Raw genomic sequence first — 24,241 nt, 5'->3', positions numbered from 1 at the left:
GTTTTTTTTTTCCCCACTTAGGAGCTATTTGCAGAACAGAAGAAAGCAAGAAGAGCCCTTCATAAAGGAACAAATCAGCATGGCCAGGCAATTCTCAAAGCAGATGCTTCCTCCAAGAAGGCAGCAGGCACTTCACTCCTGTGCACTCCTGTGGAGGGTCACCATGTGCCAGCAGCGAGGGGACAGCCCGAGCCCACAGGAAAACAAAGAGACATCTCTGCCCACAGAGCTATCAACACCCAGGGGACCATGTCCATGGAGAAATGTGCTGGCAGGACGCATGGACACTGGAAAAGGAGACCAACAGTGACAGAACCCATCTCCGGCACAGCCGAGGGAGCTGGAAAGGGGCTCAGCCTGGAGCAAAGGAGGCTCAGGGGGGCCCTTGTGGCTCTGCACAAGTCCCTGACAGGAGGGGGCAGCCGGGGGGGTCGGGCTCTGCTGGCAGGGAACAGGGACAGGAGGAGAGGGAACGGCCTCAGGCTGGGCCAGGGGAGGGGCAGGGTGGATATTTGGGAAATTTCTTCACTGAAAGGATTGTCCAGCCCTGGCACAGCTGCTCGGGGCAGTGGTGGAATCCCCATCCCTGGACGTGTTCAAGAAAGGTGTGGATGTGGCACTTGGGAACACGGCTTAGCGGTGGCAGTGCAGGCACCGCGCAGCCCCCGGACCGCTCCGCTCCCGCTCTCCGTGAGGCGCTGAGGCGGCGGGGGCGGGGCAGGGGGCGGGGCTATTTCGGGGTCCGGCCACGCCCCCGCCCTCCGGCGCTGGGCCCGCCCCCGCCCCGCCCCGCGCAGGCGCAGAGGGGCAGCTGGGCCTCATGCGGTTCCCAGCCGAACCGGCCGGCAGCGGCGCCGCGCGCGCTCCGCATCTCCCGCCCGCTCCCCCCCCGCGCGCGCCGTCCGCGTGCCCGGCGGCCACAGGTGAGGGCGGCGGGCGGGACCATCGGGGCAGCCCGGGGGGGGGGGGGGGGCGGCAGAGCGGGACCACGCGGATCCCGCGGGCCTGGCGGGGGCACACGGGCGGCGCGCCGGAGGTTCCGCGCGGCGGTGGCGGGAATTTCTGGCGGGAGGAGCGGGGAGGGGAGCGGCCATCGGCGGCGGGGGGACAGCGGGCACCGGCCCTCGGCGGCGGGCGGGGGAACATCTTGGGGGTCGTTGTCAGGAATGTCAGGGCCCGGGGCGCGTCCTCCTCGCAGAGCCCGCGGTGAGGCGGAGCCGGTGTCTGTCGCGTCCAGGCGCGGGGCAGATGAAGTACATCCTAGTCACGGGCGGGGTGATCTCGGGCATCGGCAAGGGGATCATCGCCAGCAGCATCGGCACCATCCTCAAGTCCTGCGGGCTGCATGTCACCTCCATCAAGATCGACCCCTACATCAACATCGACGCCGGCACCTTCTCCCCGTACGAGCACGGTGAGTGCCCCGCGGGCTCAGCATCGGCGTCTGCCGGGTGGCCCCGGGGCTGCCTTGGGTTGCAGTGAATCATTTCCATTGTAGGAGCCTTTGTGCCTGGTCCTGCCTGCGGGCCCCGCAGGCTGAGCCTGCCAGCACTCCGGGCTGGCTGGTGGGGCTGCTGTGCCCCCAGCACAGATGTGCTCTGGACTGTTGTTGCTGCTGCCCTGAGGGGTTCAGTCTCCAGTGCACTGGTCCTCTCGGTTATATAAGGCTGTTAGTTTTATTCGCCACTCCTAAACTTGCTGTGGCAATCAGGGAAGGTGTTTCCTTAAACTGAATTCTTTCACATGCCTGCTATGTGTGCTTGTGCCTGTTTCTGTGTGTGCAGGGGAGGTGTTTGTTCTGGATGATGGAGGGGAGGTGGACCTGGACCTTGGGAACTACGAGCGCTTCCTCGATATCCGACTCACCAAAGACAACAACCTGACCACTGGGAAGATCTACCAGTATGTCATTAACAAGGAGAGGAAGGGAGATTATCTTGGCAAAACGGTCCAAGGTGATGCAAAACTTCTTTCCTGGTGCTTAGAAATGCATTCTGTCCTGGCTGGATGCTTTTGTCTTTCATCTTCACTTGAGGCTCTGCACCATCCTGCTTGTGTTTGGACTGTGCTGGACTTGGGTCCAGCTGTCTAATGTAGTCAGTGATGAAAGTGAACAGACTTCAGACCAATACACTTGGGGGTTGCTTGTTAGCTGGTTAAAATGGTTAATGCTTTTGTTAACTCATGTCATTAGAAAACCCAAAGGATTTGTGAGTAACAGATCAGTCCCTTCCCTTTTTAACCATTCTCCACAGTTGGTTGACATTAGGACTTTTATGGACGTTAAAAACAGAGTGACTCTCTGCTTAGAGAGAACAATTTGTGCTTGAATCTTTCAGCTTAAAGGAAATGTTGCTTACATGTGTTTAAATTGAGGCAGGGTTCCATTTCCTGCCAAGGCACTTGAAAATCACAGCCAAGAATAATCACTTCAAAAATGCATAGTTCTTTAAAGACACAAATTCCTGCTCAAGCCCTATGGGAAGCACTGGCTAGTGATTGTCAGTAATTTGCTCTGTAATGAGTTAAGGGGGAGAAACATGTGGGGGTGCTTTAACCCTTGCCTGGGTTTCCTTTCCAGTTGTTCCGCACATCACAGATGCCATACAGGAATGGGTAATGACACAGGCACGGATTCCTGTGGATGAAGATGGCATTGAACCCCAAGTTTGTGTGATTGAGGTTTGTAACTTTTAAAAAGTAGATAGTTTTGCTTCTTGTATGCAGTATACTGATCTGTATGCATATTTTGCATATTTCTTTACAGAAATGTTCAACTTGCATGTTATTGAATGGGTTAAAAATTCCCCTTGTTAACTTCACTTACTCTATTCTTCTGAATTGCAAAGTACAGCTGCCTCATGAGGAGCAGCCCCACAGGACCCCAGGGAGCGGCTGGAGCTGGGCCAGGGCAGGCTCAGGCTGGAGAGCAGGGAAAGGTTCTTCCCCCAGAGGCTGCTGGGCACTGCCCAGGCTCCCCAGGGAATGGGCACGGCCCCGAGGCTGCCAGAGCTCCAGGAGCGTTTGGGCAGCGCTGCCAGGGATGCCCGGGGTGGGATTTGGGGTGTCTGTGCAGGGCCTGGGGCTGGACTGGATGATCCCTGTGGGTCCCTTCCAGCTCAGGAAATTCTATGAATTAACCTACAGAATTAATTTTTTAGCTCTTGTAACTTAATATGCCAGTCTGAGTTAATCGTGCTGTGCCCTCTTCTTCCTTGGTGGCTGGAGGGAGGGCAGGTAAACCCCACTCTGGAAACAGTTGTCTTTCCTCCTCAGCAGTAAAAGGAGCCTTGAAGTGACCATTTCAAGCACAGACATGTGATAGGGGATGGCACAAGTTAGTGGTGGCAGTTTTCCGTGTGTTTATGGAACATTTTGCTGCCAAAAGGAGATGGAGCAGGGTGAAGGCTCTGATGTTGCTGAGCTGGCTGCTGGGATATGCTAACACAGGAGAGGGAGCTTGTCAGGTCGTGGTGACTTGGACTCTGCCTGCAGCTTGGGTGCCAATTTCTGTGCCAGCATCACAAGCCCAGATCTGAAGTACCGAGGGGGGACTGTCCGACAGGGCCTGGGAGGCTCCAAGTATTGTCTTGTCTCTGTTCCTTCATGTGTCCACTCTGTTAAGTTTTAGGAATTATATAGAAATTTTGCTTCTCAGTGCCACCTAAGGTTCATAAATCATAATTTTAACATTTAAGTCTTTCTCTGAAGAGAAAATAGAGGTAAAGCTGATGTTTCTGGAGAGGTGCTGCCCATATGTAAAGCTGTTTTTCTTGTGGCTTTTTGATTTATGGGGAAATTATGGAGGTAGAATAGTACTTGGAACAGATTGGAGGCTGTGGAAGGAGTGCATACAGCTGGCAAATGCTGGTGCTTTGCATAGAACAGAATCACAGAATACCCTGAGCTGGAAGGGACCTTCAAGGATCATAGAGTTCAACTCCAGGCCCTGCACAGACACCCCAAATCCCGCCCTGGGCATCCCTGGCAGCGCTGCCCAAACGCTCCTGGAGCTCTGGCAGCCTCGGGGCCGTGCCCATTCCCTGGGGAGCCTGGGCAGTGCCCAGCAGCCTCTGGGGGAAGAACCTTTCCCTGCTCTCCAGCCTGAGCCTGCCCTGGTGCAGCTCCAGCTGCTCCCTGGGTGCTGTCCTGGATCATAGCAGAGACTGGTGGTGCACCTCAGGAGGAAGCTCTGTTAGTGTTGATACTCCTTTAGGCAATCAGAGGCATGTGCTGGGGAGATGTTTGTGTGTTGTTCTGTGTATTTGTACATCTTTAGTGTACAGCTTCACCAGGTGCTGTTTTGGCAGTAACTTGAATTCCCTCTGTCTGTGTGTTCCCAGCTCGGGGGCACGGTGGGTGACATCGAGAGCATGCCTTTCATCGAGGCCTTCCGCCAGTTCCAGTTCAAAGCCAAAAGAGAGAATTTCTGTAACATTCATGTCAGTCTGGTTCCCCAGGTAAGGACCCAAAACGTGGTGGTCAGAGGCTTCCTCAATCCAAAATTTGCTTCCTAAGCAGGTGCTTCTGAAATGTTGTATCTCTAAGTGTTTCTACTTCTGTATTTCTGTGGATATAAACTTCTGGCAGAAATGCAGAGATTATATCATTTTGTATTTGAAAAGTCTCACAGGAATTGAACAGGAGCTTTTCAAAGTGTATAAATGTGTAATAAAGGCTTGGGAGTTGCAGGAATGCAGCATGAGCATTCCCTGTGCCAGGCTGAACTGAATTTGACAGAGCAAATTGATAATTGCAGAGTGCAGATCAATCTTTGTTCTCTTCTCCCTTTTCCCCCTTCTGTTCAGGCCAGGTGATTTACAGAGGAGAGTTAGAAATATAAAATATTAGGTATTTGGAGGGAGCAGTGGATAAACCTTAGGCTCTCTGTCCCTCTCCTTCCTGCACTCTGGTGGGCAGACTGGAATTTGGGTTCCTGCTGGTTGCTTGCAGTCCTGGGGATTAAAATGGGGTACACGAGGTTCATATGAATTGTCCAAGAACTGAGCCAAAGTTTTCACAAGATGGGTGAGAGTCCTGATTAACCTGCTGAATCATTGCTGCTGATCATAATCTGATACACCAACTGCTGCTCTTCTCTGACCAGCCAAGCTCGACAGGGGAGCAGAAGACCAAACCCACCCAGAACAGTGTTCGTGAGCTCAGGGGTCTCGGGCTCTCACCAGATCTGGTAAGGTTTGTGTTGCACGGTTTTGAGTGTAAAAATCTGGCATGTTGCAACAGCAGTCTTGTCTAATTAATGCTTCAGTTGAGAGCTCTTGTACAGTGGTGATAAAAAAGAAAAAGAAACTGAGTTGTGGGGTTTTTTTCTCAAATCACAGAGCCTGCACAAAGACAGCTCTTTTTTAGAGGTCTGTTTTGTGAATGCCTGAGTATTTCTGTTTTGCATCACAACCCTGATGTTGCTGCTCTGTTAGATTGTTTGCAGGTGCTCCACTCCACTGGATACCTCAGTAAAAGAAAAGATTTCCATGTTCTGTCATGTTGAACCAGAACAGGTAAGGATTGCTGTCTGTGCTTCCTTGCAGTAAATACTGGAGCTCTTTGTCAGATGCTGAGGGGAATTTTGTCTGAGCGCAGCAGTTCCAGCTCTGTGTTTTGGTAGCTGCATAAATCATTTGCTGCTTTGTCTTACCTACCTTCCAGACACATGGACCTGTTGCTAAACCAATTCTTTTTGTGTCAGCACCCAGGCTTTCTTATAAGGTAGTTGGTGTAAGCTTAGAGAATCCTATGGAATCCAAGGTGATTTCTGAATCACTGTTTTGACCTTAATTATACTTCCACATTCCTTCTGTGAACATAGAAGAATGAGATTTTCCAGTATTTAGAGGTGAAAGAATTGCCCCAAGCTAGGTTTAACGGATATATGACTGTGTTTCATGCACTGCTCTTTTCACAGTATTATTTTTCTCCCCAAGCTTTGGGAGAAGCATTGCTTCACTTGAAAGTTGTGATATGCACAAATTCCATGTTAGCACGATTCTTTCTGTACTGAGACTCATAACACAGTCAAAGGGGGACCTTGGAAAATAGTCAAAAGTATGTAGGCTGAATGTTAGCGCTTTCTGATCCAGCTGGAGCTTGAAAAATGTTGTCTTTTTGTGAAAGACTGAGTATCACTCCACAATCCCAGGTTCTGTCAAGCAATTTTTATTAATTTGCTCTACAACAAGACCAAACTTGAGTCCTGCAATTTCAAGCACTGCACTGCTGGCAATAATGTTGATGTGTCATCAGTAAAATATCTACCTCTTGTTGGCCAGGAATTCAAAATAAGTTGGCTCTTGTCCCTTTCCAGGAAGTTTAATGCAGTTCTATGTAGTTGTTGCTCTGACTGCATTTGCACTTGGATTGAGAAGTAAACAGCACTGAGGGTAAAAGGAAAATGTGCAGCCAAGGAGGTTTGACTAGTGCAGTGTTGAACTCTGCTTTCAGTTGAGTCAGTAGAAATGAGGATTTTAAAAAGTTGTGCCAGTGTGTTTTAGATCCTTAAAGTACAGCTTCATTACTAATGGGCAGGTGACAGTTGTCCTGAGCCATCTTTTCCTGTTTCAGTGAACTAGAACTGTTGATGTAAATTTTCCTCATTGACCTAAGAATTCTTTCCTCATAGTTGTTTAATCCTAAATTTGATGAGGGGCACCCTGTAAAGTGATCACAGATTTCCCTGGGTTTCAGTCAGACTGGGAGCCCTGATTAGGAAGGACGGTGGTGGGCAGGGGGAAGCTGTGCCTGTGGCAGTATGACTGTAGCTTCATGTGGGATTCTGTATCACAGGAGTCTCCCTGGAGTGTTCTTTGAACTTTGCTGTGTATTGCTCATGTAATGTGCAGGGCAGCTGACTTTCCTGCTGCTGGGTTACTGTGTTATAGCCCTTCCCAAGGGCTTCAGGGAGCAGTAATGCCTTGGAAGTACTGAAGAATGGCCTTTTCAAGCATAAGGAAAGCAGTGTTAAGCTGTTGATATGTTATGTTATTCAACATGTTACTGCCTGGAAGTTTAGGTGGTCACGTGCTTTTCTGATAGAGACAGGAACACTGAATGTCTGAGTAGAAATGGTTGTACGGGCACTGGATGCCTGTGTTTTAATGACATCCTTCTTTTATGAACAGGTCATTTGTGTTCATGATGTCTCCTCTATCTACCGGGTTCCTCTGTTGTTAGAGGAGCAGGGAGTCGTGGACTACTTCAGGCACAGGCTGGACCTTCCCATCGAGAGGCAGCCCAGGAGGATGCTCATGAAGTGGAAGGAGATGGCTGACAGGTGAGCTGCACTGCTGGGCACACTGCAACACACTTCCAAGACTGGTTCATCTTCTTGGTTGCTGGTTGTGTGAGATGATGGGTGTTATTTCCTGTTCTCAGGTGTTCTTACATGCTCACATTGTTTTTTCCTTTTGCTCAGAGCCCCATCCCCAAACCTTGAATGTTTCCAGGGCTGAGGAATCCCCAGCTGCTGTAGACAGCCTGTGTCAGTGCCTCACCGCTCTCATTGTACAAAATTTCATCCTTATGTCTAGCCTAAATCTCCCCTCTTTCAGATTAAAAGCATCACCCCTTGTCCTGGCACAACAGACCCTACTAAAAAGTCTGTCCCCCTGTTTCTCATAAATCCTCTTACTGGAAGGCTGCCATAAAGTCTCCCTGGAGCTTTTTCTTCTTCAGGCTGAACCACCCCAATTCCCTCAGCCTTCTTCCATAAAATCCTGTGAGATAAACTTAGTGAGATCCTTATCTTGTGTTCGAAGTGTACTGTCTGTGTCAAACCCAGCTTGAAGTAATTAAAAGCCCTGCCCTCCCTTTCTATAAGAAAACCTCTCAGTAACATTACAAAGTGTTAAAATCCTTTTGTAGCTGTATGGAGATGTCAGGAGTGTCAATAAAAGGCACTTTTGCATGTGCTTTCAGGCAAGTGAGACAAATGTTTGGTACCTGTTCTGAGACTCCTTGGACACTGGGGTTTTTTCTTGTGAGGAATAGACTCAATGTTCATGGGGAAATAGTGAATAGAGTCTTTTCAGAAAGGACTTGAGTGTCAATATGTTTGACTTGAGTTAAATATGTTTGTTCTTATAAGAAATTAAGAGATGTCAAGATGTGGATGCTTTCATGCTTTCCTTTATTTGTGTGCCTGACACAAGCCAGCCCTGTCAGTAACGTTTCCTTTTGATGGGGAAAGCCCTTGGTCCCCAGCTGGGCTGAAGGTATTTAGCAGTTCTGAGAGAAACTTTAAACAAACTCTTGGCTGTAGCCAGGAATGCTGTGTGAATCCCGTGCTGCCAGGTGCTGGGGATTGAAAATGTAGGCAGCACATCCTTAGGACTCGAGAAATGCGCTCTGTGTTTGTAGCTGCTGAAATGAACTCAGTCAGCAGCAGTGTGGGAAGATGCTGTGCAGTACAAACATACGCCAAGCTGTGCTTTGATCCTCTCCTAGGAGTTCACTGCAGTCTGTGAATCTAATACAGCTTCCTGAAACGGCGGTTTGGATCTGCTCAGAATGGCTTTTCATCATCAGGAGAGATGAGTTAATTTATATGTGGCTTTCTGCAACTGTTTTCCTTGGTCTTTGTTTTGGTTTTGATCTTGCTTTGATGTTTCTAAATCATAATTATTATGAAAGGTCACTCTTTCCAAAGATGTCAGCTCTGTTGGACAGACTTAGAAGAGCACAGCTGATTGTTCCTTGAAAAGCTGAACAGAATGTGATTCCCATCCCTCTCCTGTTACTGCTGGAATAACCTGTGTGTTCTGTAGGTACGACCGTCTACTTGAAACATGTTCCATTGCACTTGTGGGCAAGTACACCAAGTTTTCTGACTCCTATGCATCTGTCATCAAAGCCCTGGAGCACTCTGCCCTGGCCATCAACCACAAACTTGACATTAAGGTAGGGATGGGTCTGTGTGTGTGTGTGGAAAAAACTCCCTCCATGCTCCTTCCACCTACAGTGCTGCCCATCCTAATTCAGATTTTCACAAACCCATAGGCAGATTCAGCTGGTGAACATCCAAATTGTCCTTGCATCCAAACAGCTGCTTTGATCATAACAGCATCAAAACAGCTGTTACCAGGCCTAAACCAGCTTCAGAGCAAACCAGCCTCTCATGCTGTGGTCTGTATGAGGTGTCTGCAATGGATGGAAACTCCTCAGTGCTCAGCATTGTGTGCTGTGACAGTGGTAGATGGATTGGAGGAGGGCACTCTGCTTTAATTCCTCTGACAGTTGTTGCAAGTGATCCTTTTTTGGGGTTGTTGCTGTGTATCATAAAACTCAGGTTTTATGATGATCCTGCCTCAGGCTTTATTAAGGTTTTCATGCTGGTTTGGCTGTACAGGTGCTTTTTGGGGTCTTGGTGGTAGCTGGATGCTCTGAAGAGGTGAAATAGATACCTGTTGCCAGAAATTTTATATTCATTTCAATAGACTTTTAAATGTCTAGCAGTTTCATTATGTCAGGGAGTCATGGAAATAGGTGGTTGCTTTTTAACAGTACTGATCTAGGTCTGGGTTACCTTTCAACTTCCAAAATCAGTAGAAGAAAAGACAGGTGAAGTGCAAACCCTGCACATGCATCTGTGGGTAGCCCCTGGCACAGCTGTGTCTGAGTGGCTCAGAAGTGAAGTGAGCTCTGTGAGCCTTGTGCATGGAGATCTTATGCTCAGGAACTAACAGTAGTTAGTTAAAGAACTGATGGGTAGTTTTGCAACCTCCAAAAAACAACCAAAAAAAAGACAAAATGGTTATTTTAAAGGTTTAGCAGCCTGCCAGAACGTCCCGAAGTTCAGAGGTACTGGAATACTGGAGATGAGAAAATGGAAAAATTGCAGGGTTTTTTTCCATTGTCATAACGCCCTTTAATTACAGCAGCCTCACCATATCCTATTTCTTCTTCAGTGCCTCTTGAAGAAGATGTTTATTTGATGAGAGAGTGGTAGGTTTTTTTCTCTCTGTGTGGTGGTTTGTGCCTGCACAGCCCCATGTTCCCACCTTGCTGTGCTACAGGCTGGGGCTCTTGGACTTGGTGTATGTTACAGCCGAGCTGCAGAGAGGGGAGGATGGAGGAATCATGGGTTCTGTTTGTGCACCAGTAGTAGGGTGGTGAGGAAGGTAGTTTCGTTGGCTAACAGATGGGAAATCAGCCCAGAAATAAACTTAAGTATCCATTAGGAAAAAAATGCAGAGCTATCCAGGATGAATGATGCTATCCTAATTTAATGAGAATTCGAGATCCTGTACACTCTTGTGGCAATATCTCATCTCATCTCATCCTTTTTTGGATTTCTTCCCAGTACATTGACTCTGCCGACTTGGAGCCAGACACTCTGCAGGAGGAGCCTGTGCGGTACCACGAGGCATGGCAGAAGCTCTGTGGTGCTGAGTAAGTTCTGCTCTGGCCCTTTCCTTGGCGAATGTCTGATAAACCTGCTGCTGCTGCTGGCTTTGGAGTTACGGGCCTCACTGGAGACTGTTTTCTTAGCCACTGTACCAGCACACTCTGACAAGGCCCCCAAACACCTCTCAGGGGGATTTAGGATAAGATGTTAAATGGAGAATTGTTAAAGAAGTGCGGGAGTTGGTGAAAGGGAGCAGAAAGGGGGAAATGATCATGCTGGTGAGGATATGCACACCTGCATGATCAGGTGGAAACAGTGAGAGGAAATCAGAAGAAAGGAAAGGTACTGGTAGAGGCTGTTAAAGCCAGAGTGAGAATGGAAGGTGTGTATGGGGTAACAAGTTCTTTAGAAATAAAGTGTGAGAAGGGGAAAAGTGTTAGTATGCAGAGGAGGGCCAAGAGTTAGCACAAAAACAAGAACGAGGGCCTGTTACCCCTCAGGGTGGCAGGATTTGGGTGGGATCAGAAGAAAGAAGCTCCTGCAGAGTTTGGTGTTAGGGCAACCTGACACTGTAGCCAGAGGCTTCCTCAGCGTGGGCCTGGCTGGGTGATGTGTTTGCAAACGTGTTTGGTGCAGGGCATGTGAGTCCCACAGCATGAACCATTTCAATATGGTAACCTGCATTGTATTTGGGATCTTTCTTTGGGAAGGTAAAATTGGCATTTATAAAATATTTCCCTGTAAATTCTGCTTTGTGTGACAGCTCATGTGAAGTCATGTGGAAACTGCTGCAGCCAGGCCTTGCCACGTGGCTACTTGAGAGCCCTTTTCAGGAGAGAGGTCTTGCAAGCCCAAGATTTTATGGCTGGGAGGTGATATGTGGGTATGTGGTTTGGGGGAGCCATGCTGAATGGAATCCTTTCATCCTCATGCAGCGGAGTTCTGGTTCCTGGTGGATTTGGTGTTCGAGGGACAGAAGGCAAAATTCAAGCTATTTCCTGGGCAAGAAAACAGAAAAAACCCTTCTTAGGTGAGAAACATGTTTCATCCATAAGAAGAAAGAAAGCAAAGGAAAGGAGGTTGAGTAACAGCCTAACTGGTCTGCAGCAAGAGCTGCCCTGGTTTTCACTGGTGCCTGGGATGAGCAGTTTTGCAGGCAGTTGGCTGAGGAAGGCAGTGATCTGTGCTCAGCTGAGCTGGGAATGCAGCCTCATCCCTGGTTAGCTCTGAAGTGGTCAGAGTTGGATGGGATGTGCTGACAAGGAATCTGTAATGAGGGGATAGCAGTCTGGGAATGTTTCAGAGCAGGCTGTGGTGGTCTTGGCACCAAGAAATATGTGAGTATGAAATGCCTGTGGTGAGAGACTGAACTGGTGTGTGAGCAGAGGGATGGGAAAGGGAGGGAAGTAAAGCTTGTCAGGACTGCAGATCCCTAAATCCCAGTCAAAGATCTGCCTCATCCAGGTTTTCCTCTGACTCAGGATACTCTCTGAAGGTGTGTGTGCTTTGCACCATGGGCTCAGAGGTCCTTGTCCTGACCTGATCCGTGTCCTGCCTTTCCTTCCACAGGAGTCTGTTTGGGAATGCAGTTGGCAGTGGTGGAGTTTGCACGCAGTGTCCTTGGTTGGCAAGGTAATTGCACAAAACCCTTCCTGCCTTTTGGTCATTTCTTGGGTTGCTTGAGTAATACCTGTGATTTTACATTTTTTATAGGTAGGTTTAATTTTTCCCCTAGACCTGTAAAAATCCTCATCTCTTTTGCTAATTCAAAGTAAAAATTTCCTTACCATATTTAAATAAAAATCAATGGAGTAAGTCATGCTTATAATGACAGAAAGCTTCCTCTTGCTTAACATGAGGTTCAGCTCCTGAATGAAACACTTTGGTGGCCTACATGTGCTGGGCATCCCAAATTCCCACTGCAGCCAGGGGGAATGAAGCCCAAAAACCACTTCAGCCAGCCAGCAGTTGCAGCTCCTTCAGTGAGTGGAGTTACCTTCTGAGCCCCACTGCTTGAATTGAGCAGGTCCCTGTTAACAGAACTCCCTTCAGAGATTGCTAAATGGAGTTCTCAGCCTGACTCTGACTTTCAGCAGTAGTGAGGGTGAGAAAAAAGGAGTTTCTCAGACCACTCTGCTCCCTTCCCCCTCTGTGCCTTTACTTCTGTATTTGAAGCTGTTGAATGTGGGCTTTTCCTGAACGAGAGTGGGTTGTCCTTTGAAATTGATACCAAACAGTGCTGACAGCCCTGTTCCTGCTGCCTGGGGTGTTCTGTGCCTGGGGGGGTTCAGCACAGCTGGGGATGAGAAGCAGCTGTACCTGGAGCAGGTCCTGTAGGTGATGATGTCATGGTCTGAGAGACTTGATGTTTCTGATTGCTGAACGTTACATTGCAGATGCCAACTCAACAGAGTTTGACCCCAAAACTTCTCATCCAGTGGTGAGTTTATGGTGACTTTCTTGTGATGTTCTTACCAGACTTATCTGCACGTCCCTGGGCACAGTTGCCAGGAGAAGCTGCGGCTGCCCCTGAATCCCTGGAAGTGTCCAAGGCCAGGTTGGATGGGGCTTGGAGCAGCCTGGCACAGTGGGAGGTGTCCCTGCCCATGGCAGGGGGTGGAACCGGATGGGCTTTAAGGTCCCTTCCAACTCGAACTGTTGTATGATAGCCACAGACAGTCCTGAATTCCTGGGAATGGTTGTGGAAATCTCTGTGTTCCTTGTCCAGGAACATAATGATTGGCTTCTGCTGTAATTTGAAATGCTACTCAAAGTGAGGAGGTTAACAAAAAGCAGCTTATGATGTTGTTTATCTGAGAGTAAGCAATTCTGTTTTGGGGATTTTGTTTCCATAAATTTGCTTGTTTCACATGCAGTTCAGTAAACAGCACAGTATTGGTGGGTGTGATCTGTGTAGACTCTGACTGAGGCCGTTTCCTATGTGAAAGCTTCCTGAATATCCACAAACCTCCCGTATGTTCTGTGCAGGCTGTACCAGAACAGCTTGGCCAGCTAACCTGGTTCTGTTGCTCTGCCTTGTCAAGACAGTGTTCCTTGGGCTGGTTTCCTTGGTTTTTTGCACGAATGTTGGTGGGATTTTTTTCTTTTAACATGTCAGAGTCTGCCTGGAACTATTATTCCTCCCTGATTCCCACTTCCCTCTGAATTCTTTCCACAGGTCATAGACATGCCAGAACATAATCCTGGGCAAATGGGCGGGACAATGAGGCTTGGCAAGAGAAGAACACTCTTCCAAACCAAGAATTCAATCATGAGTAAGGCCCTTCTTCCCTCTTCTGGAAATCTTTCCTGGGAATGGCTTGCATGTATGGTCGGTATGGGGAAGTGAGACCTGGGATTGTTGAAGCATCCTTGAATGGCAGGTGGGGAATAGGGGTTAGGAAATTTGATCCTCTCCAGAAGTGGCAGATTCTGAAGGATGCTGTTCAAATGAATGTGTTAAAAGCTGTGATCACTGCTCTAAGGAACATCTTCCTTCTGGTGCAGGGAAGCTGTATGGAGATCATGATTTCTTGGAAGAGAGACACAGACACAGATTTGAGGTAAAAATGCTCCTGTGGGTATCGAGCTTTCCTGTGTAATCCAGACTCAAGAGATCATGGCTTGTCTTGCTTCTGGTTTTCTAGGTCAATCCAGAGTTGAAAAAGTGTTTTGAAGAGCAAGGTCTGAAGTTTGTGGGGCAGGATGAGGAGGGAGAGCGGATGGAAGTGGTTGAGCTGGAAGGTGAGTCCTTAAGCAGTTGGTTTGTGGGTGTGGGATGGAAAAGGGAAAGTGTTTGGAGGGTAATGGAGCAAGTTTTTGTGTGGGACCCATTCAGACTGTCTCAGAATGATTCCATCCATAAACTGATGGTAAAAATAGAATCCCATGTCCCTGTCCATTTATGGACAAAAGGCATGGAAATGATACTTCCCTGTCATCACGGCTTCAGCAGAATTGGGATTTCACCTGCAGCTCAGCCACAAGCTTGAGAGACTTGACGTGAATGTTTTGTTTGTTCCTCTCAGAGCATCCTTTCTTCGTTGGTGTTCAGTATCACCCCGAGTTCCTCTCCAGGCCCATCAAGCCATCACCCCCATACTTCGGGCTCCTCCTGGCATCTGCAGGGAGACTCACCCACTACCTACAGAAGGGCTGCAGGCTCTCACCCAGGTGGGTTTAAGACAGACCCCAGTCAGAGCTGCCACAGGCAGTGCTGCTTCCTGCAGGATAACCTGGAGCATCCTCTTGGCACAGAGTTCCTGGGGATAACTTGGTATTGCAGCACCTCTTCTTTCCACTCTTTTTTTGAAAGCTCATGTCTGGTGTGTTGAGGCTGATTGTGGGGCCACAGAGCTGTCCTGCAGAGAGGCCCTGGCTTCAGGGAGAGGAGATCTGCAGCCTTGTGCTGTCAGTCGGGATGTTTGGGGAAACACGTTGGGCCTGCTCTTTTACATGGCTGGAGACCTCATGGGCTTTTCCCCACATTCCTCACACAAGTCCCACGTACAGGCACGTCCATAAGAAGCTTGTTCCTGCTGCTGGTTTAAAGAACAGGGCCTGGTTGTTGCAGCCTCGTATTTTTTTCTGCTGACTTCAGCTTTCTTTGTTTCAGTTTGCAAAGCAAGTGGTGTTTTGGGTGGATTTAATGATGCAGTTACTTGGTGCTGCTGTTCCCCAGTGCCTGCAGTTCTGTTTGGCACTTGGGACTGTGCAACCAATTACAACAATTTGGTACTGACCTGTTCTCCTCACAGAGAACCTGGAGGGGTTGCTGAGTCCTGGTAGGCACTAAATGAAAACCAGACCAAGTGCAGGGGAGAATTAGCAGTGCCTGTATCAAACCCAGGCAAATGCAATGCCAAAAGGAACGTGCTGGCTTTGTGGGTTGAGCTGCAGTGCAGCTGCACCACGGGATTCCTGTGTCAGTGTTAACATCACAGTGGTCAGGTGGGGTCCAGAAGAGTTTCATGTGTGAGGGACCCTCATTTCAATGCCTCCAAGGGTTGAGGGATATTTTAATTTTCTGCTTTTGCACATTTGAGTTTGAAATGGCTCCTCACAGCAGAGGAGCTGAAGTTTTCCCTGTGCTGCAGTATCCCACATCAGAATTATCAGTCCTTAAAGGACTTGTGCTCCCTAACCCCAAATCTCCAAATCTCTTCCTTCTGCAGGGACACCTACAGCGACCGGAGCGGCAGCAGCTCCCCTGACCTGGAGATAACAGAGCTGAAGTTCCCTTCAGCAAATCACGACTGATTCCTGGTAATGTTTAATGATCTCAACCTCTTCCTTTTGGAAAAAATTCCTTGCCCAGTCTTTGCTCCTGGCATCTGACTTCCACAGTATTTGGTAGGAAGCTGGCACACCATGAGATGTGCTGGTGCTCATGTGTTCCAGCTGTGCTGAGGGCTGGGTAGTGCCTCTGTCTATGTTACAGCTGGGGGTGGGTGTCCTCTTAGCAAACTGACCCACAATAAAATACAAATACACACCAGTTTGGGGTTAAATTCACATAAAAGCACCAGTGGAGCACAAACTCGTGGAAATGAGGACAGAGCTGAGCAAGGGGTTCCTGGGTTTAGGAAATGCAGTGTTTTGTAGTCCCTCACTACTGTAAAATAATACTTTGGAAGTATCCATTTGTGTCCATCTCCTGGGACAGCAGTTCCTGTCAGACCTGGGGCTCGAGCTCTGGTCTGTTAAGGGCTGCAGGTGTTACAGGGATGTGAAAAGTGGATGTACACAGTTCAGGGAAGGAGACACTAAAACCTGGCACTCAGACTGCACCAGGAGAACAGGCAGACTTTAAATCTGAGTTATCCCCCTGTGCAGTAGGTGATCATGGATGTGACTTTCCCTGCTCTGGCTGGTTTGTGTGGGGGTTTTGCAGGAGCTGAGCAGCATCTGTGCACACAGCTCTGGGGTGAGAGCAGGGCTCTGCTGCTGAGTGCCAGGGCACTCAAGAGGTCCAGCCCTTCCCTCCTCCCCCTTCCCTTTGTGTAACAGACACTTCCAGAGTGAACTGCAGAGGGAAAGCAGGGCCAGCCCCAGTGTGTCACAGGAGTGCTCCCCATCCCTGGGCACAGGACTGGGACCAGATGCAGGGATTGCTGGGTGTTGGGCTGTTCCACAGCTGGTGCAACACCAAGAGCTGAAGAATTCTCTCTGTAAATTTTTATCCTAAAGATACTCTGAACCTTGGTCTCACTGACAGTATCCCATGTGCTCCCTAATGTGGCACATCTGGTGGCTTTGAGGCTGTCCCCACATGAGAGAGCTGTGGGGAGGGTGGCAGTGTCCCTGGGGCTTGTCTCAGCCCAGCTCTCCTAGGGCTGCAGCACAGTGTCCCTTTGGCACTGCCATGGCAGTGCTGGGCAGAGCAGGGGCTCGGTCCTGGCTGAGCGCTGCTCGCTCCCCGTGCTCTGGGTGGACGTGGGTGTGTGTGTAAGGAGCACGTGTCCAGGGGAGCCTTTGGTGGTGCCACAGTGCCCTGGAAAGCTGGCAGACACCCCTGAGCTGGGCACAGGCTCTTGCCAGGGCCCACGTGTCAGACTCTGCCTCCAGGGCTGTGCAGTTCCAGCCTCTGGCTCTTCCCTGTGAGTAATTCCTGCTCCTTTTCTCTCTCCCTCTCCAGGTGTGTCCTTGCTGCAGAGAGGAGTCACTGTTAGGTTTTCCAGGTGTTCTTACAGCAATAGCTTCAACACCCTCAGCTTTGGGCTTTCCTAATTTATGGGTTTATAATTTTTGTTCTGAGATCCTGTCCCTTATTTCCTCAGCTGTTCTGTCCTTCCTTTATTTTCTATGTAGATCTTGGTTATTTGTGGAGGAAAGTTCACAGAGGCCCCTCCACACTTCCTTCAGTTCCTTCAGTTGCTTGGAGGTCAAAGCAAACTGGGGTGTGGGATTTGATGTGTTGAGGGGAATCCCATGGCACATGTCCTACCCAGTGCAGGGAGTGCTTGGTATCAGGGTGCCTTGGACACTGACAGTGGAGTTCTTTCTCCAGTCTTCCTGCCCCCTCCTCAGTCTTCGCTTACTGGTGAAATTATGGATGGCATGAGATTTTGGGGGCTGGCTCAGCGTCTGAGCTGGGCTGTGCTGCAGAGAAGGCTCTTCATGCTTCATGAGTCTTTTTGGTTCATGCAGCTTCATGCAGCCTTTTTGGTTTGTTTTTTCTTTTTTTCAGGCAAAAGGGGGAGGGGATGATTTCTGTTTGTTTGGGGTTTTTTTTCAGTAGTATTTACAAATCTTTGGCACTGGTGCTCTTGGTGCATTCATTGTCACAATGAACTTGTAACCAGGAAAATTTTCCTGGAATTGTGTTACTCTGGAACACGCTCAGCTCTGGCTGACGTGTCACTGCAGGGATGTGATTAACTGGGATCAGGTTGGGGGGGCAGGAGAGCAAAGCTGCCAGGGAAGCCCTGACCCGAGGGGTCGGTGCGAGCCCTCCCTGTGCCAGCACTCCTGGAGCTGGGAAACTCCGACCCCTTGCATCAAGGGGGAGGTGAGAACAGAGTGAACCACTGAGCCACTTCCACTGCTGCCTTGAACCGTGTCCCTGCCCTGGGACACAGCAGTTCCTGGTGCTTTTTCATGGATTTGAAGTGGAGCCTTTCGTTGCCTTTTTGTCCACGTTGGAGCTGTGTGTCCTGTGCTCCCGCAATTCCCAAGGGCTGTTCCTGAGGGAGGGGCTCGCCCTCCCCTCGGCGTTACCCGGGTTGGGTGGTGGGTGTTGCTGTCCAGCTGTGCAGTGCTGAGGGGGCTGAACTCCTTTGGTTCCTTGCCTGCTGCTGCCATGGAATGCCCTGCGTGGCCCTTGGTGTTTGAGAGGAAAGGAAGAAAAGTGTCTCCGCTGTCTGAGATGTTGCACACTCAGAATCCAGCAGCTCAGTGGAGTTTGGGGAGAGCTGCACGGTCAGACCTGGCTGAGCCATGAAACCAAACCCTGTCCTGTCCCTCCTCAGTGACCTCCTCCCCACCCCCCATGCTTTAGTCCTCAGTTGTTTTAAATATTCCCTGTAAAGCTGCTGTGAGCCTGGAGAGCTTCGAGCATTCCTCGTGTGCCAGTTCCAGCTGTTGTGCAGGAATGATCAAGTTGCAGTGCTCTGCTACTGCCCAGTCCTGCCCTGGCCTGGCTACTCCTGGGGGCAGGGTGAGATCTTCCCTCAGCTGCAGCACAACTGTGTTTTTTTCTCCTGACATGTTTGTTTTGGCCAAAACTGTGCAACTGACTCGGTCATTAAATGCTCATTTGTAACAAACTGAGTAAGAGCCCTGAGCTCACTCACTCTGTTCTGCCTGCTCGGAGGGAGGGAAAGGACTGGAGCACAAAAGTGCCTGACCTTGAATTAATCCCCTCTAAGCTAGCAAAAACTTGTGAGCTGTATTCACAGTGGGTTTAGATGTGGATCTCCAAAGTCTGAAATTATGGAGCTTCCCTCCAGCAGTGGAGAAACCTGGGGAACCTGGGCTCAGCCTGAGGAATTAGGCTTCAAGCTACCCCTGGAGGGTTTGTCCCCCACTCTGCCACAGCCTTTCTTGCCCGCTGCAGGCCCAGGCCCATGGCCAGAGCTGTGTCCCTGGGCCATGGGGTGATGTGGGGCTGTCACTCCCACCAATTCTGCTCTCCCCAGAACAGCCTCAGCCCTGGCTCTGGGTTCAGTAACCAACTCCCTTGGGACAAGTCCTGGGAGAACTGTCACCCAAGGGCACCCTGTGGTTCCTGTCCCCACTCCCCATGAGGAGGGGGAAATGCTGTTCCCCTTTGACTCCTCATCCTCAGCACTGGGGCCAGGCTGTCTCCCCGCTTCTGCTGGGCCCTGGCTGCTCCCAGGGCTCTCTGCCTTTGCCTCAGCATCTCCCGGTTACAGGGTCCTCAGGGGCGAGCTGGGGTGATGGCACAGCCTCCCCCGACCAGGACTTGGCACCCCCAGGTGCCCAGCCCAGGCAGGACTGGGCTGTTCCCACTGTCCAGCTCCTGGGTTTGTTGGTCCCACGGCAGCCCTGAGCCCACTGGGGCTGGGGCACTCCACCCCAGTGGCATGGGGAGCTCTGTTTTGGTGCCCACCCTGAGCTGCTGCACTTCAGCTCCTGAGCTGGAACAGCAACAGAAATGAGCAGTTAAAGAAGATGCAGCAAAATCTTACAAATAAATTGGGCATCCATGGGGCTTGGTGCAGAGGTTTGGGCATTTGGTGGCTTTGGGACCTCACCAAAGCGCTGCTGTGCCCCGACAGCACAGTCCCAGCCCAAACCATGGATCCAGCTGCCCCCAGGCTCTGCTGCCAGGGGCCGTGGGCACAGACGCTTCTGCTGCAGTCCCCGAGGAGATGGCGCTGTGGGGGGACGGTGCTGGCACGGTGGAGCCCAAGGACCCTGTGAGCCTGGGCTGGGTCCCTGTGCTGTGACAAGTGGCCCCAGGGGTGAGTCACCTGGGCAGGAGCCCCGGGGCAGCAGAGCTGGGCCTGCAGGAGAGACCTGGGGGCTTCTGCCCCCTCACCTGGGGCTGGACCTCGAGGACCAGCCAAGACTTTCCAGTGCCCACCTCACTGCCCTCCCTGGGGCTGGGTGCCCCTTACCTGCCTTCTCCTGCCACCAGCCCCTGCAGGATGTCACCAGGTGCTCCAGGTGCAGCTCAAGCTGGGACACAAACCCGCGGCTCAGAGCACATGGTGGTGAGACCCATCGCCCCTCACTCATCAGCCCTGTCACGGAGGACCAGCCCTGCTGAGCCCCAGGTGTGGGGCCTGGCCAGGCCCCCTCGGCCTCAGGCCCCTCTGGGTTGCCCATCCCGTGCGAGGAACCCTCTCCCTGTGGGATGGAGCAGCCCCTGGCAGCCCTCAGGGGCTCACGTGGGTTTGGGCTCATGGCAGTGGTCTGTGTTGGGGAGCAGTGTGGGGGACTCAGCTCCCACCCCTGTCTGGCTGCAGGGGCTCTTTTCCCACCTCCCTTACCAGCACCAGGGCCCCAGGAAGGGCTCTGAAGGGTGTGGGCAGCGATGGGTTCAGGGGCTCAGCCAGGGGCTGCCCCTGCCCCAACACCCCCCTCAAGCTCCAGACTGGAGCAAGGAATTGCCAAAGCCTCTGTCAGCACCAGGCAGCACTCGAAGGGCAGGCGGGGGTGTCAGCCTGGGGGTGCCACAGGGGCTGGTGGACAGAGGGAGGACACGCTGTGCCTCGCCGGCCTCACGAACCAGTCCCGGGCCACTCCGTGCTTCCACCCTGCGAGTGCCGCTTCGCTTCCCTCAGCCCCGCCCGGGCCCCGCTCTCCCACCCCACTCTCCCACTGCCTGTCCCTGTGCTGCCCCACGGCCGGGGCTCAGCCCGGTGCTGCCATCAGTGCACAAACCGCGGCGAGGAACTTGGTATCCTTTTATTTATAAACAAATCAACGTAAAATAAGTGCAGAGGAAAGCACTGGCTGACCCCGCCGGGGCCTGGCTGCAGCGGGACCGACGCTGGGTCACACCGAGGGGTCCCTGGTCGTGCTGTGAGCGAGGGGCTCCGAGAGCAGCCAGAGCCCCCAGCCCCGGGCCAGCAGCCAGGCTGCGCTATAGGACAAAAAGCCATTTTGCCTTTTTATTACTTTGGAGTTTGGGGTATTTTTTTTTTTTGAAACTTTGCCCCTTAGGGGTAAACTTGACTCAGTGCAAGAGCCTGGAGGGTTGGTCACCACAGGGGCCCATCCTGCTGCTGGCCAGGCCCTCGAGGCTGCTGGGGAGGGTGTGAGCTGTGGCTCCAGATGCAGAGGGTGAGCTAAGGACAGGAGAAGGAAGTGCTTGCAGTGGAGATTCCGTCCCAGCCCTTTGGTCACTGCAGAGGGAGTGTGTGTGTGGGGGGGTCCGTGCTGAGGTGCATGTGTGGGCACACACCAGGGACAGCCCGTGCTGGCCCCATCAGCCCTGTCCTGTCAGCCCTGTCCTGTCAGCCAGGCCCCATCAGCCCTGTCCCAGCTCAGGCCAGGCTGGTGCCAGCGATGCTCCAGGGTCCGGGCAGCCCCTGCCCCGAGGTGGCAGCCCCGAGGTGGCAGCTGCTGCCCAGGGGACACCGTGGTGGCACAGCTGGTGGCTCCACTCCGACACTCCTCGTGCAGCTGCAGAAACATGTCTGGGACCACTGGAACCACTCAAGTGCCATCAAAAATAAATACATTAAACTGCCTGAGACCAAGAGGTGCCTCGGGCAGGGCAAAGCCCTCACAGGAATAGCGATGGCGGGACAGGTCACCACCCCGGGATGCTCTGGCCAGACCCAAAACCCTCTCACACACGCTGAGCTGGACAGACCGAAACTCTAGAGGAGCAGGAGGGCCCCTGGGAAGACAAACCTTAGCAGCTCTGGCTAAAAATCACCAAGAGTTGCGAGTTCAACACAGGTAGAAAAATCATCTCATCGTTTGAAACAGACAACTCCTTAGTAAAAAAAAAATTCCAAAATAAAAAAAAGTAAAAAAAAAAAAAGGAGAGAAAGATCAGCCAAGTCCTGCAGCATCCAGGCAGCCTCCGACATCAGCCCAGGGCCATCAGTGCCAGGGGGCACGCCAGGCCCAGCCCTGCTCCTCAGCTCTCCCAGCTCGCTCCACGCTCCCACACGGCCTCCCCAGTCTGGAATAAATATGGAGGCCTCCAACCCCAGCCCGGTGTGCCCAGCTGGAGCCAGCTCAGGAGCTGGGGGCAGGCAGAGACAGGTGGACGGGCTCCCCCAGTGCGGAAGACGGGGCGGGGTGGTCCATGCTCTGAGCTCGCTGCGGTGCCACAGAGCTGAAAGCAGGCTGGGGGCACTGAGCCCCTTGAGGCTGGGCAGACTCGTCCGGCCCCCAGCCCAGAGCCACCCCCATGGGCTGTCCCGAGCAGGCATGGCCAGGAGCGCTGAGCCACGGAGAGTGTGAGAGGAGTGGCTGCATGTGCCCAGTCCCCACGGGCACTGCCCGGAGCGCTGCTCCATCCCAGGAAAGCAGGACCGTGAGCCCACGGAGAAGTGCTGGCTGGGCAGCAGTGAGAGACCCTCCGCTTCCAACACCCACAGCTCAAGTCTGGTGCAAAGCCCAGCTGCGCCGGGCTCCTCCTGAGCTCCCGTCGGGGCCTGGCCGGGGCGGGGCCCCGAGGGCCCGGCCGGGCGTCGGGAGTGTCCGTCTGCGGCGGAAGGGGGTGTGTGCATGCGAACCTGTCGGCAGGTGAGCGCGGGTGGGGACGGCCGGGAGCGGAGCTTCCAGGATCCATCCTGCCAGGAGTCCTCTCAGAACTTGCCTTGCTTTAGCTTGTCGATGTGGTAAGTGAGCTTCAGGGCTGGCCCCAGCTTCAGCCCCATGTACTTCATCATCATGTCACTCCGCAGCAAGAGCAGGGCTTTCCCGTCGATCTCCTGCAGGGAGGGGAATGACAGTGCTTGTGATGGCACCTGGGAGCCCCAGCTCTGCCCGAGCCAGGCCGTGCCCAAAATGCAACAGCAGGGCTGGGTGTGAGAGCCCTGCTCAGCAGCATCCCAGTATGGACACCCCAGTATGGACAGCACAGGCAGCCCTACATCCACCCTGCTGCAGCGCTGGACCCATGTGCGCAATGGGAATTCTGCTGGGTGATCAACCCCCAGGAGCCATTTCCAGAGGGCCAGCACATCCTGAAGGGAGGTGGGGAGGAAGGAAAAGGGAGGTTTCACTGACAGGGGAATGACAGAGGCAGTGGCAATGCAGGGGAGCAATCGCTCACTCCAGGGCATTGTCATCCCAGCACAGGAGAAATCTGGCAGAGGATGCGTCAATGGTGACAGCCCTGCTGAGACACACAGAGCCCTGAAGTCACAGCTGAAAACGGAGGTGAGGGAACAGATCCTGAAACCCAAAGAGCCTGTGCTCTGTGACTGGGTATTAGGAAAAATTTCTTCCTTGAAGGGGTGGTCAGGCACTGGCACAGGCTGAAATCATCATCCTCTAAGTGTTCAAAAAATGTATGGATGTGGCGCTTGGGAAAACGGTTTAGTGGTGGCCTTGGCAGTACTGGGGGAATGTTGGACTGTATGACCTCAGAGGGCTTTCCCAACCTGAATGATTCTGTGGTTCTATTTCTGGAGCTTCACAGCACAGTCCCAGCCACTGGCAGAGAGTGGTGGAGCTCCTCATCCCCACTGGGGCTGATTCCAACACAGCAGCTTTCAAAGCATCTGATGCTTTACAGCAGAGCCAGATGTGTCCCTCCTGAGACTAAGGAGAGGATGGATCATGAAGCTTAAAATAACCAGGGAACAGCTTTGTACTTGGCATTTGCAAGTCGAAGTCTTGCGGTCCCTTGCAGCACTCCTGCCCATGACCCAGTCCAGGCTGGGTCCAGAGCTTTGCACTGGGCAGTTTTCCATGAAGAAAATGTTAATGGGCTTAAAAGTGAAAAATAAAAATCATGACTTTGAACAACAGAAAATCCTGTCCTATGTCAATGCTCAGTTACTTTCAGGTTGGTGAGATCTCCAGGGGTCTCCAGTACCAGGTTTGATCTGTTTTCCCCTTCCACAGATGAAAGCAAGATTCTCATCAAGATTGCCAATCCAGGGCACTTCCATCCCTTGGCAGCTTTTGCATAATTAAAACAAACATTTCTCAATTACTGGTGTTTCTAAAATAGAACTAATTAAAACCAGAAGTGTTGTGTCAGCCCAGCCCAGAGCAGGACACAGCACTGGGTGTTTGCTCCCACTGCTCTTCATGAGCAGCACCAGAACATGGACTTAATCAAATAGGGCAGAGGGAAGACGGTTCTTGCAGGGGGCAGGATGTGCAGCTGCCAAACCTCTCTTGTAGCTGTAATGGTACAAACTCCATGCTGTGTCTGCAGCTGTTTTACACTTACAGATGTGCACAAGGACCAGAGCCTTAAGAGACTCCCTGTTA

At 51.7% G+C, this 24,241-nt stretch overlaps 2 protein-coding genes across 9 annotated transcripts in view; one reads left to right on the top strand and one right to left on the bottom strand.

The window, feature by feature from the left end:
- The first annotated feature begins 818 nt into the window (after positions 1–818).
- CTPS1 (CTP synthase 1) lies at positions 819–18,631 on the top strand. Of its 2 annotated transcripts, none has more exons than XM_042022496.1 (19): positions 819–923; positions 1,238–1,414; positions 1,785–1,955; positions 2,582–2,682; positions 4,344–4,460; positions 5,108–5,191; positions 5,439–5,519; positions 7,137–7,288; positions 8,781–8,913; positions 10,316–10,404; positions 11,296–11,390; positions 11,930–11,992; positions 12,757–12,800; positions 13,539–13,635; positions 13,868–13,923; positions 14,008–14,104; positions 14,389–14,533; positions 15,535–15,625; positions 16,998–18,631. In XM_042022496.1, exons 1-18 carry the CDS (start codon positions 821–823, stop codon positions 15,617–15,619), a joined length of 1,890 nt encoding a protein of 629 aa, XP_041878430.1. In that variant the 5' UTR covers positions 819–820; the 3' UTR covers positions 15,620–15,625; positions 16,998–18,631. The 2 variants fall into 2 exon arrangements, with proteins under 2 accessions (XP_041878430.1, XP_041878429.1); XM_042022495.1 differs by having other exon boundaries at positions 868–923; positions 1,199–1,414.
- Positions 18,632–22,472: 3,841 nt separating this feature from the next.
- Positions 22,473–24,241, bottom strand: part of SCMH1 (Scm polycomb group protein homolog 1) — a 64,504-nt gene continuing 62,735 nt past the window's right edge. For all 7 annotated transcript variants that reach the window (XM_042022487.1, XM_042022491.1, XM_042022493.1 and 4 more), the window contains one exon: positions 22,473–22,725. In XM_042022487.1, coding sequence (XP_041878421.1) covers positions 22,600–22,725 — 126 coding nt within the window. In that variant the 3' untranslated portion in view covers positions 22,473–22,599. The remainder of the gene's footprint in view (positions 22,726–24,241) is intronic.

The sequence above is a fragment of the Corvus kubaryi genome, unplaced genomic scaffold, assembly GCF_017639235.1.
Source record: "Corvus kubaryi isolate FWS band 111438036 unplaced genomic scaffold, C.kubaryi_AGA036_p1.0 37209, whole genome shotgun sequence".
In the NCBI taxonomy this organism is placed as follows: domain Eukaryota; kingdom Metazoa; phylum Chordata; class Aves; order Passeriformes; family Corvidae; genus Corvus; species Corvus kubaryi.
Note: the sequence above shows the minus strand (reverse complement) of the source record. Positions and strands in the feature narration are given on the sequence as shown.

Excerpts from the sequence above, each read along its gene's own strand:
- CTPS1 (XM_042022496.1), top strand. The coding sequence starts at position 821 with ATGCGGTTCCCAGCCGAACCGGCCGGCAGCGGCGCCGCGCGCGCTCCG. Across the intron at positions 7,289-8,780 it reads TGGAAGGAGATGGCTGACAG|GTACGACCGTCTACTTGAAA; the intron begins GTGAGCTGCACT and ends TGTGTTCTGTAG. Across the intron at positions 13,636-13,867 it reads AACCAAGAATTCAATCATGA|GGAAGCTGTATGGAGATCAT; the intron begins GTAAGGCCCTTC and ends CTTCTGGTGCAG.